The sequence below is a fragment of the Bactrocera latifrons genome, unplaced genomic scaffold, assembly GCF_001853355.1.
Source record: "Bactrocera latifrons isolate USDA-ARS-PBARC rearing strain unplaced genomic scaffold, ASM185335v1 scaffold_369, whole genome shotgun sequence".
NCBI classification, from domain to species: domain Eukaryota; kingdom Metazoa; phylum Arthropoda; class Insecta; order Diptera; family Tephritidae; genus Bactrocera; species Bactrocera latifrons.
The window spans coordinates 174,343-190,751 of NW_017537011.1; the positions used below are offsets into that span (position 1 = coordinate 174,343).

The following is a 16,409-nucleotide window of genomic DNA, read 5'->3' on the forward strand; positions in this document are numbered from 1 at the left end:
CTCAGTCCGAAGTAGCACCTGTTGGCAAGAGTTATCCTACGTTGGATTTCCAGACTGACATTGTTGGTGGTGTTTACGCTGGTTCCAAGATRGACGAAATTACCTACGACTTCAAAGTTATGAGTGTCATCAGTGACGATAGAGCCAAGTTGCGAGTGCGACGACTGTTTGTTTGATGACAGGAGACATTTCGTCTTGCCTCGTTCACTGCCAGACCCATTTGCTTTGCTTCATTGTCGAGTTTGGAGAAAGCAGAGCTAACGGTGCGGGTGTTGAGGCCGATGATATCAATATCATCCACATACGCCAGCAGCTGTACACTCTTATAGAAGATTGTATCTTCTCTATTTAGTTCTGCAGCTCTAATTATTTTCTCCAGAAGTGGGTTGAAGAAATCGTAAGATAGGGTTCCCGATTCTGACGGAGCTTTTGGTGTTGCTCAACGTCAGTTTACATAGCCGTATTAGTTTTACGGGGATGCCAAATTCAAACATCGCGGCATAAAGGCAGCTCCTTTTCGTGCTGTCGAAAGCAGTTCTGAAATCGACGAAGAGGTGGTTAATGTCGATTCTCCTTTCACGGGTCTTTTCCAAGATTTATCGCATGTTGAATATCTGGTCGGTTGTTGACTTTCCAGGTCTGAAGCCTGGAAACACTGATAAGGTCCAATCAGATTGTTGACGGTGGGCTTTAATCTTTCACACAGTACACTCCATAGAACCTTATATGCGATGTTGAGGAGGCTAATCCCACGATAGTTGGCAGAGATTGTAGAGTCTCGTTTTTTATGGATTGGGTAATTGCTATTCGAACTTCTTCATGGTCGGGCAATGGAACGTCTGCTCCATCGTCATCGATTGGGGAATCGGATTCGCCTTCTCCTGGTGTTGTGTGTTCACTGCAATTCAGCAGGCTGGAGAAGTGTTCCCTCCATAATTTAAGTATGCTCTGGGCATCGGTGACTAGATCACCATTGGGTTTTCTACAAGAGTATGCTCCGGTCTTGAAACTTTCTGTTAGTCTACTAATTTTTTCGTAGAATTTTCGAGCATTACCCCTGTCGGCCAGCTTATCAAGCTCTTCGTACACACGCATTTCGGCCTCTTTCATTTTCTGCCTGCAAATGCGTTTYGCTTCCCTCTTCAACTCTTGCTATMTATCCCATCCTGCACGTGTTGTGGTCGATCGTAACGTTGCGAGGTAGGCAGCCTGTTTTCTCTTCGCTGCARCACGGCACTTCTCGTTCTTTTGCATTTCCGGAAACCAAWCGTTTCGGTTGCAGCTGTAGGTAAGGAGTTTGAAATGCCGACCCACAGTTCCCTTATACCGAGTTGCAAGCCGAGTAGAAAATCGTTCGGCTGTCTGTTGTGATTGCAGCTTCTCGACAACGAACCTTCCTTGTGATGTTGACGTGCACTTTTTACTGCACAGAGGCGGGTGCGAATCTTGGCTGCAACAAGATAGTGGTCCGAGTCGATGTTAGGACCTCGGAGCGTACGCACATCTAGAACACTGGAGACGTGTCTTCCGTCTATCACAATATGAGCGACCTGGTTGGTGGCTTTTCGATMCGGAGGCAGCCAGGTAGTTTGATGTATTTTCTTGTGCGGAGTCTCTCTTCCACCACGAATCCCACACCAAACTTGCGCTCCTTTATATGGCCACTGTAGTAAATGCCACAAGGACCTACTCGTCTCTGTCCTTGTCCCGTCCATCRCATTTCTTGGACGGCGGTGATGTCAGCCTTTATTTTCACGAGGACATCAACCACCTGGGCAGCGGCACCTTCCCATTAAGAGACCGGACATTCCAGGTGCATGCCCTCAAATCATAGTCCTTAATTAGTTTGCCATAGTCGTCATCAAAACGGGGGTCACTCATCCGAGGCTTGTTGTTTCCTTTCTTTGGGGGTGGTTTTTTTTTACGTGGCCGGTCCCAAACCCAGCGCACAACCCTATGTAGGAATATTTCGCCTTCTCACTTTAGCAAGACTTCAAACGGATGTTCTTAGGCTACCCAGAGGATACTTGGTCAAAGACCGGAAGTCGTGAGCTGCTTCAGTCATATGTAAAAAAATCGTTTCCGGCCACTCCCAAGTGAATGGCGATCAGCGAACTTTCCTCACTTGCGTGAACTTCTACACATGACTCCAGCCTCCAGCCTCCATCATTGTTACGCCCACAAAATCCCATAAACYTCTTTATGCTGTGAAATATTCGGTTACATCCGAAATTAGATCTTTCTTACTTGTTATTACCTTGAATGGATGGGAATGTGTCATTAAAGAAGCTTTTTCAATATTAATTCAAATTCAAATTCTATTTKTTGTTCTTGTTTTTATTTTTATGTTAATATGAATATTTCCATTCATAAGTACAAAAGCGGAGATTAATTAACGTTAYATGCATTTATGCCAAATATTTTGCTTTCAATTTAGCTCGTAAACACATTAATYTAACGAGAATTTTGAGTCGTGTTAATGCTATTCATTAATTTTATTTAAAAAAGTTATTATTCATACTTATTTACATAATGCACAAATGTACACAGTGCTCCGACAAAAGTCTTTGGCATTCGTAAGTTCCTCGGCATTGTAATTTGCATTTCAAGCTCTTATACGCACGTTTTTAATTACGGACAAATGCCATTTTCTTGTTTTCGGCACACCACGCGGTCACAGTTCGCAGCTTCGTGCCCTCAGCGGGCCATAATTAACATTTTATGAGAACGGCCTTTTCGCATACGCCGAAAAATGGTGTTGGAAGGAAGAGGAAGTGAGGGTGTAAGCAGATCACGCGCACATAAAGCTCAGAGCTGCAGAGCTGCACTGTGAACAACATTATTATATTATATATGTATGTATATAGTATATAAAGTTGTATGTTGTTGGGGGTTGTTGCATATAAAATGTAAAAACGAAATTACGCAACACTTTTTATAAAATCTACGACTCTCAAGATGAAACTGCAGCATGGAAAATAAAAAATTGTAGTATGATTATTTMTTTACCAAAATTTGTTAAACGCGACTTCCTTGTTTTGATTTGCTACTTTGTACAAACTACTGAAACTTAAGACTGCAAATTGTGGCAACCTCAAAACCCACTCCCACAAATGTGCCTAGTTGTCAAAACGTAAGAATTTGGTCTGCGATATGTGTAATTAAGCACCATAAAGCGTGGTAAAGACCATCTAATAAAAGACAAAGAGAACAGACAAAATTTGTATACTAACTCTGCCGCCCACCGCTTTGTTGCTAAGCAACTCTTTCGCTGTGTTAGTTCATGCAAATTACACAAGAAGCTGGCAGCATGCATGCCTGAATGAATGTGCCGCCATTTGTTGCATACACACACACAAACACACACACATATACCATATTTGCACAAGTATGCTGTGTTGCACGTTCATTTAAATTCACCCTGCGGCTGTATCAGCAGCAACATYAACCGGAATCGGTGCAAAAGAGCGCCGCGTGCAAGCAGCCAGCGACGTAACCCAGATTTCAAAGCGAAGCATAAAAGAAATAACAAATAAGTTGAAAACAAAAACCACCCAAAAATCGGCCAGGCAAGCGCTGCATATTTATATGCCTTTGGTGATTTCAGTTATGTCATTGTTGCAACATACGCGCCTGTTGGCCGGTCCCACACACACCTACACATACACCCATACACCTTCGTAACGTAACGGTGGAAAATAGGATTTCAGCAGGCTCAGCCATATCCACCAGCAACGGCAGCAGTTGTACTTGCTGATATGCACAATGGCAGCCCGCTTGTTTTGCCAGAATTCGCTATCTTTTGAATTGTTGTTAGATACATACTGAATACAAATTTTATGAACGCATAAATTCTCGGTGTATTCCAAATAGAAGTGTGTTAGTTACAAAGAATTAAATTATTCTACGCGAATTGTAGTGAGCTGTTTTACATTTAAAGCCGCAATATTTACAATATTTTCTCTGCCCAAGCCCCAAATTATTAAAGGAACTTTGCTCCTCAACATTACCTCTAGGTAAGAGTTTTCATATAAATCAATGCAACTGTATTAAAGCGTAAATACCCCAATGAATTAGCRAGACGCCGTATGGAGTGTACACCAATTTAAAAGCCGTTATATGGCTGTAGTAGTATTTAATACGTATAAAGAATGTAGATCACACCACTATGAGATTGCTGTTATAAGTTGGTGTGCTTATTAAAAGGATTCCTTYAAATGAGTACACAAAATAATACAGTTATAACGGTAAAAATGTTTTATATGTACCACCGATATTCTGAAAAGTGACATATCTTATTGTAAAGACCACTTAAAAAACAACAATGCGCTGCACAAAGACAGTTGYCAGTTTTTCACTTTTCACTGTTACAGCAAAAAGATGTACGTGGCATRTGTCGCCGTTATACGAAAGTCATACTCAACCATAAACACGTACATACATATGTATGTCTGGATTCATGTACTGCTACAATCAAGAAGTGCATCCAACTTCATTGCGAATTCCCTTTCCTTTCATCACTGTAAGTTCAAGCGGATTAGACCCGTGCAGTGYTCTTTCAGTTACTCGCACATAACACGTTACGTTTTCTTTTGAACTACCTTTATTTGTTTTGCTCCGCTTACTCTCTTGACGCGTTTGACATTTTGYGATCCTTGCCAAATGGGCATCAAAGCGCTGGAAAAGCCAAAGTATTACCGACGGTCGTAAGATGTTCAGCAACTGGCCTGTTACGGTGCGCTCAATTGTCGTGAGCTGCGTTAACATATAATCCAAAAGTTAAATTTAATCACTAACATATTAAGAAATGTTTTTTTTTTTTCTTGCTTACCTTGAATTTTTTTTAGTTATTTGAATCGAAAAGAATTTTGTGTGATTGAAAAGAGAMATAGATATTTTAAATAAACTCCAGTCAAACACTGAAACGATAATAACGATGTTAGTTTCATTACGTGGAGTTTTTTTTTTCAGTAACTACAGAAAAATTAGTTCGAACAAAGAGTGTGCTTAAAAGAAGGAATATTTTTATATATACAGAAAGCAAAGAGAAAGAATGCTTTGATATCTTAGTGAACTTAACATTCTATTTCATGAGCTAGCAAGATCAGCCACATTCCTAAAATTTTACTTCAAAAAAGAGGTATTAAGTATGTCTCTACCACTGGCTACTTGTAAATATTTGATGGACAAATATGTTACAGAAATAGTTGAGTCTCGGTGAACCCTGACTTGCCCAAAAACTAGACAAAAGTGACATGAATGGAATATTGCCGCCCTTCAATTACTGAAGAACTCTAGTAGGAATGCTAACAGGTCAGTSTCTAATTGGCAAACATGCCCGCGTACCAACAACGACTATTGTAGAAGCTGTCAAAAGGCAAAAGAAGAATATACTATAGAATTTCTTCTATGCGGAAGAATCGGAACTTTCAGTCGAGAGTTTCTTAAGTTGCATATATAAAACTTTTGCGACACCCACGCTCTATCTCAGCATTTGACAAAGAAATAAAAATAACTGAACTACTTCTGCTTCTCTGCAGAGAACATAATAATCAATAAAGAATTTAGCACTAGAAAACTTTCTGTTCCTTAAGGTTTCATTGAAGTACATTTCCTAAATAAAGTAAATAGAATTACTCCCCTCTATCTGACTTTATATCATATATACTCGTACGTATCGGTAAAACAATTTAGAAATTGTTTTAGCACAGTGTGTTTCGAAGTTGAATGCCGAATTTCGGATTTCCGTCTATATATATTATATATGTATATTAGGGTGATTAAAAAAAAAATTATTATTTTTTCGTTTGGTACACTGAAAAACAGGTTCATATACACCTCTCAGAAAAACCTATGAGTTTCATCGTTCATAATAATTTAATTCATTCAGTTATAAAATTCAAAAGAAATAAAAAAATTTCCCAGAAATAATCAAACTTTAACTGTTAGTATCTTTTAAACGGTTGAGTTTTTAAAAAATCGTACAGACCTTTTTTGTAGAGCATTCAATTTCCTACAAAATCTAAGGACCAAGATATTTTGTCAAGTAGTTGGAAGCGAGATATAAAGTTTTCTATATGATAATATGAAGAAATAGAAAATTGTAAGTAGGAGCACCTTCCCGTTACAATTAATTCTTGTAGAGGCTTCCTCAGAGGTGTCTAGGAATCTATTTTTCAGAGTAAAAAACGAAAAAAAAATGTTTTTGAATCACCCTAAGGTATATATGTATATTTATTGGTTCAACTGGTTGACCTAAGCTCTGTATATTGAAAAAATGCTTTTCTTTCTTGCTTCGTTTTTATGTATCAATCAGTATTAATCGAGATATCTCAATCCAGGAAATTTTTAAACACTTTAACACTAGTTTGCAATCATTTTTCGACAGTGATGTAAGGACGGTTTTTTGCTAATTTCGGGTTGCAAACACATTTCTAAGATTAGTTTGTAGGTATTTTAACTTCACAAAATTGCGAAAAATGCAGGTGTTAAAAATAAAATATGGCATAGAGTTTTATTTTAAGTGCTTTTATCTATAAAGTGACCGCACCATCGCAACAGCGCGATGTGATCTTCTTGTCATCCATGCTGTTCGTAAGAGTATTTCTTTGGCGCTCATCTTAGCCCGAAGRTACCTAGCGCATACATTGAATCTGAAGAAACCTCACAAATGATGCACAGTCAGATAGTGGGGATCAATTCCGTTTCAAAATATGGGGTGTCTGGTATAGACCGATTGCGAATAGAGTATTCATTAATCGAGAGTACCGAGTACATAAATAAGTTTTATTGTGATAACAATTTCGATTCTTAAGTTAGCTAAGGTAAAGTGTAATTAACTGATTCTTTTTTTAGGAATTAGGCAAAAATAAAATTCGGATAATTTTTGATCAAGTGAAAGCTTTCATGCTTTCCTTTTATGATGGTTCTTCGTTAAATATAATATATATGACGTAATAACACATTTTCAGGCTATTAAGTAGTAGATTTTAAATACATTTTTTTTTTTAGGAAATAGTTTGAATTCTTTACCATCATTTTTTTTTTTTTTGTAAAAAATACTAATATCAAATGAAAGAGGCTACTTTCATTCATAATCGTACTGAATATAAGCGATTTCGATTTGGTCTATTAATAGAAATTAAATATTAAATCGTAGAATAAAAAAATCGTCAAAAATGTAATTTTAAAACGTACCTATTACCTAAAACTGATCGAGGTACATTTAGTAATACATATATTTATACGTGGCAGTCTTCTTATATTTCTGTGCGGAAATGGGTGAAATCGGACTGCAGTCACGCCAACTTCCCTTACACACATAGAAATTCAGAGAGAATCATTTCTTGATGAACTAAGCCTGTGTATCAAAAATAGTCAGAATGGGGTCAATACGCTTAGGGAAGTATTATACAATAATAAAATAAATTTTTTCGAACTTCCGGGTGACTTTATATTACATGCATCGGCCAATAACTCAATAAAAATTACAGAACAGTACTCATAACAGTGCATTTTTTTTTTTTTTTTGGCGAAAACTTGACCTAGCCCCCATATAACTAATATCAGGTTTTGCAAACATCCGGTTGACTTTACTCCATATGATTGGTTATTACATGTGAGGTACGTTAATTATATTACAATTTATTAGGTAGTGGCACGACAATAGTTAATAGACAAAATCGGGTCGACACTACCCCAACTCCATTTAATGATTTACGTTATTCTAGCAAATCGAATAAGTCGTATGGTGCATGAGATATATATATAGTATATGTATATATAAAATTGCTTATATTCCGTTCCTGCGGTTGCTTCTTTACTTGTTTGTGAATCGTTTAGAACCAAAAACGTTAGTTGTATGAAAAAAGTTCGACCATAGAGAAAATACAGATAAACTTGGGAGATTTTGTCTCATCTGAGAATATGGAAGAAGAAGTTTGCATTTAATAATAAATCATTTAAGACACGCCACTGTCGTTATTTATTTTTATTTCCAAGTAAACCAATACAATATTCAATTATAAAATATGAAAATGATTTACTATATAAGTTTCACAGAAAGTTGACTTGCAACCAAAACCTAAAACAAATAAATATTTAACTGTTAAGTGCGTTCGTACAAATATATACATATATATGAAGCAGCACATACATATCTGTAAAATCTAATTGTTGCACGTATGCAAATGGAATTCGCTACGCACCAGTTCACTTGAAAAGCTAAGAAAATAGAAAATTACTTTTTACATTTGCACTAGAACTGCCACTGTAGCAGTAATAGTTTCCATCACGTGCGCTGCACATTTCCTTTGGCAGCATTGAGAGACAACACCGAGAGTAAGCCATAAAACTGCGACGAAAGTGAATAACAATGAGAAATAAATTGTTGCTTAAACTATTTGCACAGATTTCTGAGTATAGRATTTGTAAATAGAGATGTAAAACTGTAAGTTAAGGTCAGGAATTCTAAGAGATAAGTGATTTTTTTTTTGGCATTTTTTTATAAAATTATCAAGAGCCTTTCAAGGCGTTTTTAAATGCGTTGTAAATGCATTTTTTACTTTAATTTGAGATTAAATTTATTAAAAGTGCAATTTCTGCCAGTTCTTCCCTTCTCACTTTCCGAAAATGTTATCACAACTCGGTATGATCGTAAAATTAATTAAGATAGTAATTTTGCACACAATAGATGAGCATGTCACTTGAAGYGTTTCTTGTTGTGCAACTTCGAGTTGCATAAAATGCAACTAGAAAACATTTGAAGTGTAATGTGCTGCAATATCGCACGGATGCCCAAATGCGTTTCCAATGTTTATAGTACTCGTATCCTACAAAATCAATGAAATGCATTGTAAGCATCGTCAAWTGTTTGTTGTAAGAAAGTGCCATTGTGCAAGCGAGCAGACTCAAATAACGGCGACAAACACACATACATACCAAAGGCAGGCGATAAGCCATATAACTTCTGAATATCAGAAGTTTTAACTGTATTTATATTTCCTTAAAGAGGAATGTACAAACTTTCTTGGCATGTGTGTCTGTATGTGTATGTGCGTTTAGACATTTAATGCATGAGAGCAATGGAGCAAAAAATAAAACAAATAAATCCAAAAAGTTTATTTTGAAAACTTTCCTCCAACCACTTAAACGAATAGATAAAAGCTGTATTTGAAATGAGTTTCTATTTAAAGTTTATGTTTTTCTCTTTGCAGTTACAAAATTTGTACGCATTGGTATTGCCGATAAAAACGACTCTCCACCGTATTTCGACAGATTTCTCTACGAGACTGAAATTGATGAGAATGCCGATCTACAGACAACTGTGCTCACCGTCAACGCCAAGAATCACAATGATTGTAAGTATCACAACACAGTCAAATGGCCTTCATTTATGATGTTCAAATGCCTTAAAGTTTTAGATATGGAAATATTAGTTTTACTTTACATGTATTCATACATATACACACACTCTACAGGCAATCACTAACTGATTTGCTAACATTTAAAACTCCCTGCCGTGAAAAAAATCGTTAAAAGTTTCTTTGCACGCCGTGCTCACGAAAATCACTTCTAAGATAGCAGAATGGACATGTACGTATGTATATGCGGCCAACGACTGTCAATTCGCAAGGAGAAAATGTATTTAAGCGCTTTAAGAACAACCAACATTGGTGCATAATCTGAAGTCGAACACCTCARATAGACATACTGTTTTTAGTTTTTRGGCAYAGATACATTTCGCTTTAATYGAATATTTTAATGTTATTGAACGWGCACGACACGMAAAAAGAGTAGAGAATCAAGATTAGTTATCAACAAGAAAAAATATTAACTTCGGCTGCACTGAACCTAATATACCTTTCACAGGTGTATTTCTTTTAGTAACTATGTGCTCAGTTTGTATTGAAGCTATATGCTATTGTAATCCGATCTGAACAATTTTTTCAGAGATTATATTATTACCTTAAGCAGTAATCCATGTAAAATTTCGTGAAGATACCACGTCAAATGCGAAAGTTTTCCATACAAGAACTTGATTCCGATTGTGCAGTTCGTATGGCAGCTATATGTTATAGTGGTCGGATATCGGCAGTTCCGATAACTGAGCAGCTTCTTGAAGAGAAATGACATTTACAAAATTTCAAAACGAGATCTTAAAAATTGAGGGACTAGTTCGTATATATGTATATATCATGGCTAAATCGACTCAGCTCAACATACAGCTTATTTACATATACACTTTATAGGGTCTCCGACCCTTCCTTCTGGGTGTTACACACTTCATGACAAACTTAATACACCCTGTATGCTTTTACTGCAAATGACATAATTCCATTTGTGTAGCCATTGTTAAAAGCAGCGGAAAATATGGTAATGCTTCTGTTGGTTAAACGTTTGTATACTTTGCCACAATATTTCATTGGTTTCTCACAGCTGGAGATTGGGTATGTATGTAAATGCGGCAAGCGTGAAAATAACGAGAAAACCAATTTGAATATTACCCTTATCCACAAGTGCGCCAATTGTACGCTAGTGTTTAATAAAATTGACATTCATTTTCCGCATATCGACAATATACGCGTACAAATGTWACTTAACTCTGAAAAGTACAACAGCATTGCCTTGCGAGAGCCAACAAAGCCGCCAACGTTGGCAGGCGCCTCGAAGTCTCCGCCTAAAATAGTAGCAAATAATAATAGAAGGATACTGCAAGACAACTGTGGCAAAGGATGAATGTTTACTAAGGAAGAAGAAGTAAAAGTGCGGCAAAACGAAAGAGAGAGAGAGAGGTCACAACGACGGAAAGAAACGAATTGTGTGCACATTAACCCAAATGGATGGATATTTACGGCGAGTGTATGGAAAGAATTCGCATGAAAAAGCCGTAAACAAAACCGTAAATGACAAATTTCAAAATGAATTAGGGAAACGTGGAAGAATACCGTTTTATTTAAGGAGACAAATGAAATATTTCAACACTTCGCTATCTTAAGACACAGCACACAGATTTAAATAAGAAGCAATAGGTTTCTGCGGTAAAACTAAACCAAGGATAGGGTATCTTAAACCAATTTGAATGCCTATAGCACTAAGTGCTGCCTACAATAATGAATTGAAATTAGAACGTACTGAAGCTTTGCTTCAGAAACGTTGCTTCTTAAGAAATAAAAGCTGCAGCATCTGGCGAGCTCTTCATATATTTACTTCACTCATACATTACACGAATAGCCACATATGCTTATATTACTATACGCAAGTGTGTGCGTATTTTGTTTTTGTGTTTATGGTACAATTGTYAATCGCTTGGAATTTATGGGAGGAATTTTATTTATGATGTACGATAACAACTAAAACGGAAGAAATATGTGAGGCRTAGATAAACGTTTTGCAAAATTTCAGTTTTCGTTGAGATTTATGTATYGAATAAAAACTTTAAACAATGCATCTTTGCGCTCGCTCCTTCCAAAGTATATAAAAAAATATGTTGATATTAATAAATACTTTTGAAAACAGCTTTTTAATCAGTTGTCGTARGACATTGTTTAGTCAAAAGTGGTATTTAAACGCATTATGCTTTAGAGCGCAGGAGGCGACTTTGAAAAAGGTAAATACTTCAAGAAATTCATTATAGGTTGAAACCTACTGGAAATGAAAAGTAAACAACAAAAACAAAAGAAAAAGTTTTTTGAGGTTGTGGAAAATAAAATTGGTGCGCTTTACCTCGATTTCCGGCATAACKGTGAACTTAATAGAAAAACGTTGCATGACAAAGTTGTCGGTACTGAAYACATATACAACTTTTGGATATACACCTCTTTGACTTAATATCAAAATTTATGGTAAACTTAAAAAMAAAGTCTTATGTTCCTAATATAATGTATGGGAAAAAAAAGATTTTGTTTAAAATATTAAATAGAGACCCTTATTTCGATCTACAGATCATCTGTAATTTRTTTTATCTGTCATTTTTAAGTGAGTTTCAGGCTTTACTCCATTCGTTTTCAAAAATTTTCTACACTGGCCTCTTATAAAAATATGTTTGTATACCTTCCATCCTACGTTTTAAAGCTTTCTACGAACTTCACATTTTTAGAGCCGGTAAAAGCTTGAATGCGTACTGTCAAACGCCCATCAAGCGTGAAAGAATCTACGWTATCAAAACTGCGCGCATTAAATTTAAACGCCAATAAAGGCGCAAAGTTTGCGGTGTCATTGAAAGTTTCGCTTTCGTCGATTTCAAAACTTTTCCACTTGTTTACGCTACTTTGAGTTTTGCCAGACAGGCGAGCGAGTAATTAGGTCACGCAGTTTGAATTTCTTCCCAGCAATCCTCATTACATATTGGCACCGATCTATTTTTGCCTATTCGGTGCTGCAATTGAGAAGTCTACGACTACAATACATGTATACACAGGATGATTTAACGCTAATTGCTTAATTATTATTGCATAGCAACTTTAACAAGCAGAATTTGGTTGCGTATACGCCGTGTACTACAAACTGCAAGGCAGTATATATATATACTACATATGTATTTATATGCATGTATGCATTACATATTTCGCTTAAATGGCAGCATTGCTTGTTACTCAGCTCAAGCACATACTCGGGTGAAAGCACTTGGCCTATCTCTTCCTTTTCATCACACTTAATGACTGATAATGAGTATAGATTAAAGCAACAAAAATCGCGCCATCAAACCCAAGCACGGCGCACAGCTCACAGCTCAGCAAAATGCTGCGTGTTTTGGAAATTGCTTTCCCGGCACTCACGCATGAGTAGACACAATCAAGCCACACATGCACACACTTGTCGGCGCTTAACACTTCGGTGGCTTTACTTCATTAGAGCGGTTTAATGTGTGGTGCCCGTTACGTCATTTTATCAACATTTTACGCATATTATCGTAATGCTTCCATGACATTGCTGTTGTTGCTTTTACTAGTGGCACATAAATTCAATAAACCAAGACGTGTGCAATCACAATATGAAGATAAGTAAACGTTTAAGTGTTCCCGTTCTCGCTCATATACAACTTCTAAGTAGAGGAGCTAAGAGCTACGGGCAAATGTTTACTGAGTTTAAAGTAATGGTGCTTTTGATTTGAACTTCAACATTTCGAACCATTTTAGTTTTTTGGGATTGTCTCAACTCAGGGCATACGATCATTTCACTGATCACCTCATTTCACCTCAGAACAACTTTGTGACATTTTTGATGATTACACTGTTAAGAAGGCGTTTTTTGTGACAACTGAGTGTGAATCGTGTCAACAGTTATAAAAATAGGCGAAATCGGTGCATAACGATTTCAGTTTCCACGTAAAGAATATTAGGATTCTCAAGCATTCCCACTGACTCCATACATGACATGTCCTACTGAAACTTTATTTATTTTGCTAAATTKCTAGGACTGTCCTTAATTACTATGTCAAACATGAGTTCGACTTGTCAACCAGTTTGTTTACAGGAGCTACTTAAGTCGGTACACCTCAGAAGTGCTTTTTACTTTGGAGCAAAAACTCGAACAAAGAACTTGCCATAAATTTTTAGTTTCCAAACAAATTTCGTGTGCTAAATCGTTGAAAATGTTGGCAAAAGCTTACGGTAATTCAAAAACACAAGCTTTTGAGTGATACAAAGCCTTCAAACATTGTTGAAGACATGTCTCGCTCTGGACGTACTTCGACCTCTTCAACTGACGAATATATTAAACAAGTGAAGGATAGCGTGCTTAGAAATCAAGGTTAGGCAAATGTTAGCGAGACGGAGACGGAAGAGAGCACGGCATCTCTCGTGAGTACGTCTCAATAATTTTAGTGCATATTTTTTGGTAGGAAATGCGTTTTTGCTCGACTCGTCCTGATAAAGCTGAACTTCTTTCAAAAGCGTACTACAAACAACTTTCTTTATATATGCTTCATCGTGCGAATTCCTATCCCACATTTATGGAGGGTATTATGAATGCCAACCAGATTTATATAGATTTATGCGTTTGACAGACATGCAAACAAGTCAAGAATCATCGGAATGGAGAAAACGAGTCAAAACCACAAAGACCCCGTCGAAGCCGCACAAAAATCTAAGCGTTGCTCATGGTTGTTTTCGATATTCGTGGCTTGGTGCATCATGAATTTATTGCGGAGGGACAGACGGTAAATAATTAGTTCTATTGGACCATATTATTGCCGGAATTGTGGATTGCTCTTCCGTTAGGATTCGTTTGATTTTTTCTTGTTCCACATACAGAAATTGGTACTTYGGTGAACCCGTTTCGGTCGCTGAAGACAACACGGTATTTTGATACCTTGGATTAAAAGATGTGCATAGCAAAACAATTATAAAATAAACTCCTAAAACAAAAGGTCTTAGTACTAAAGACCCTTTTCTCAATATCTGCTTAGCAGCCATCTGTGAGTTAAGTTCTGGTTAGTTAACCAAGACAYGTTCTTTCGGTACCTAAATTWTTTTCAAGCTGATTCGTTGAACTGTCCACTAATAAAGTGGTATGTGTATGGAGCACCTGACCAGCAATTCAGAGCAGTATGGAGGCTCAACTGGTAGTAGTTGTGATTACTTAATTATTAGAYTTAATTCTGGTACCACGTTGAAAAGGAGCCCTTGAAAGTTTTTGATGGCCCTCGAATCCTACCAAGGTTATTTGGTAATGAAAACAAATTGCTTGGCATTTTCAGGGGGCTGATCAACGCATTGATTTGATCCAATGTGCTTTTGCGCGCAGTGGGGTAGGCTGTCAATAAGCCCCTAGGTCAAGCATCACACTTAATAATAACAAACCTGAGCAATATTTACCATAATAGGTGCCAATCGATTAATAACAGAGAGCACATTTAAAATGGCTCSAAATACCCATGAAGTATTGCTTGTACTAATCCTTTTAAAGCAGAGCCAAGCGGGTCTCACAATTCCATCTTCGAAACATTCGGGTATACAAATAATGGAAAACTGATATCGCCGCATTTCTGTATCTCAAAATCTGCAAAATGGAATATAAAAGACAAATTTTAAACATTTATGAATTCCACAAATATTATATGTATATGAATTAGAATGGGTAAAACATTAAAGCTCCACATAATTTTCATGTATTTATATACCTATATTTACATACATAAAATAACAAAAATATTTTCTTTCTTCAGCCACGAATATTCGATACCAGATCACAGGCGGTAACATAGGCAATGCCTTTGGCGTACAAAACACAACTGGCGCGATTTTCGTAGCCAGCCCACTCGACTAYGAAACCCGACCAAGGGTAAGTACATATTTACATGCATTCACATTTTTACATATATATAATTAAATATGCTTTTATCTTAATACTAACGGCTTGTTTGCTAAATAAATTTAAAGCTTTTTCCTTAAAAAGCACGTACAAACATATGAACTTATTCATGATATTTATGCATATTTGGTAATGCTTTCACAAATATCCGCCAGTYTTTAAATATTTTTGAATGTTTGCACATCGCACGGCTACACTGCTGCCAAAAAAAACTTAACTAGGCCACGGGCATTGGAGTAAGAATAAACATTTCATTAAGCGACTGAAGAAGAAAATATAAGCGAAATTTCCGCTTTATGCCGTTTTCTGGATGAAAACTSTTATTTTCTTATTTGAACTGCAGTTAAAAGCTTAATTTTGCATTTCCRTATTATATACACTTTCTATAATAAAATTAAGCTGTATACATATTAACAGCTCCCCATTAGCCGACATAGCTTCGTCTGAGTTGTTTTAAAGTCAACTATAATTTTACAGAAAATTTAAGTATAAAAATCATTTAAGTTTGTTTCGAAAYTGAAAATTAGCACTTATGCCCCAGTATGATTTCCGTGCGCCACGCTTGAGCGCACTGGCACGCGTGAGGGCCGATTATAATGACGCCGTCACTGGACATGTCAGACCCATAGCCTTGGCGAATCAGGCCAACAGCCCATTGAGAAATCATGCACGCAAAATGCCAACGAACCCATGCAGTGAGTGCCATGCCGCACACTTATTTTCAGAAAAATCAACTTTCACTTTGTCCCTCACTATAATTTACAGATGTTTGCAGACGACTGCACAATCTTGGCACGGACGCATGTACCATATGTACATGAGCACAGTGACACAAACAGTGGTCGAATGGAATTCATTTTTTATTTAATAACCATATGTTATAACTAGTTGTATTCACAGTTGACATATTACAACTTTTAACAGCTATTATTATGAGCATTTTCTGTTGAAACAAGGCAAAATTTCTTGATAATTACATAAAGAATGTCTTAAATATTATCGTATACTAGAGTAGAGTAGAGAGTAGCGAATCGAACATGTTATGCCAGTTTTTGAGAGACTTTTGAAGCACCTATTCAACATTTCGCTAACATAAA

At 36.7% G+C, this 16,409-nt stretch overlaps 1 protein-coding gene across 2 annotated transcripts in view; it reads left to right on the forward strand.

Moving 5' to 3' along the window:
• Positions 1-16,409, forward strand: part of LOC108971932 (putative neural-cadherin 2) — a 157,951-nt gene that overhangs the window by 110,577 nt on the left and 30,965 nt on the right. For both annotated transcript variants that reach the window (XM_018938287.1, XM_018938288.1), the window contains exons 2-3: positions 9,216-9,359; positions 15,167-15,282. In XM_018938287.1, coding sequence (XP_018793832.1) covers positions 9,216-9,359; positions 15,167-15,282 — 260 coding nt within the window. The remainder of the gene's footprint in view (positions 1-9,215; positions 9,360-15,166; positions 15,283-16,409) is intronic.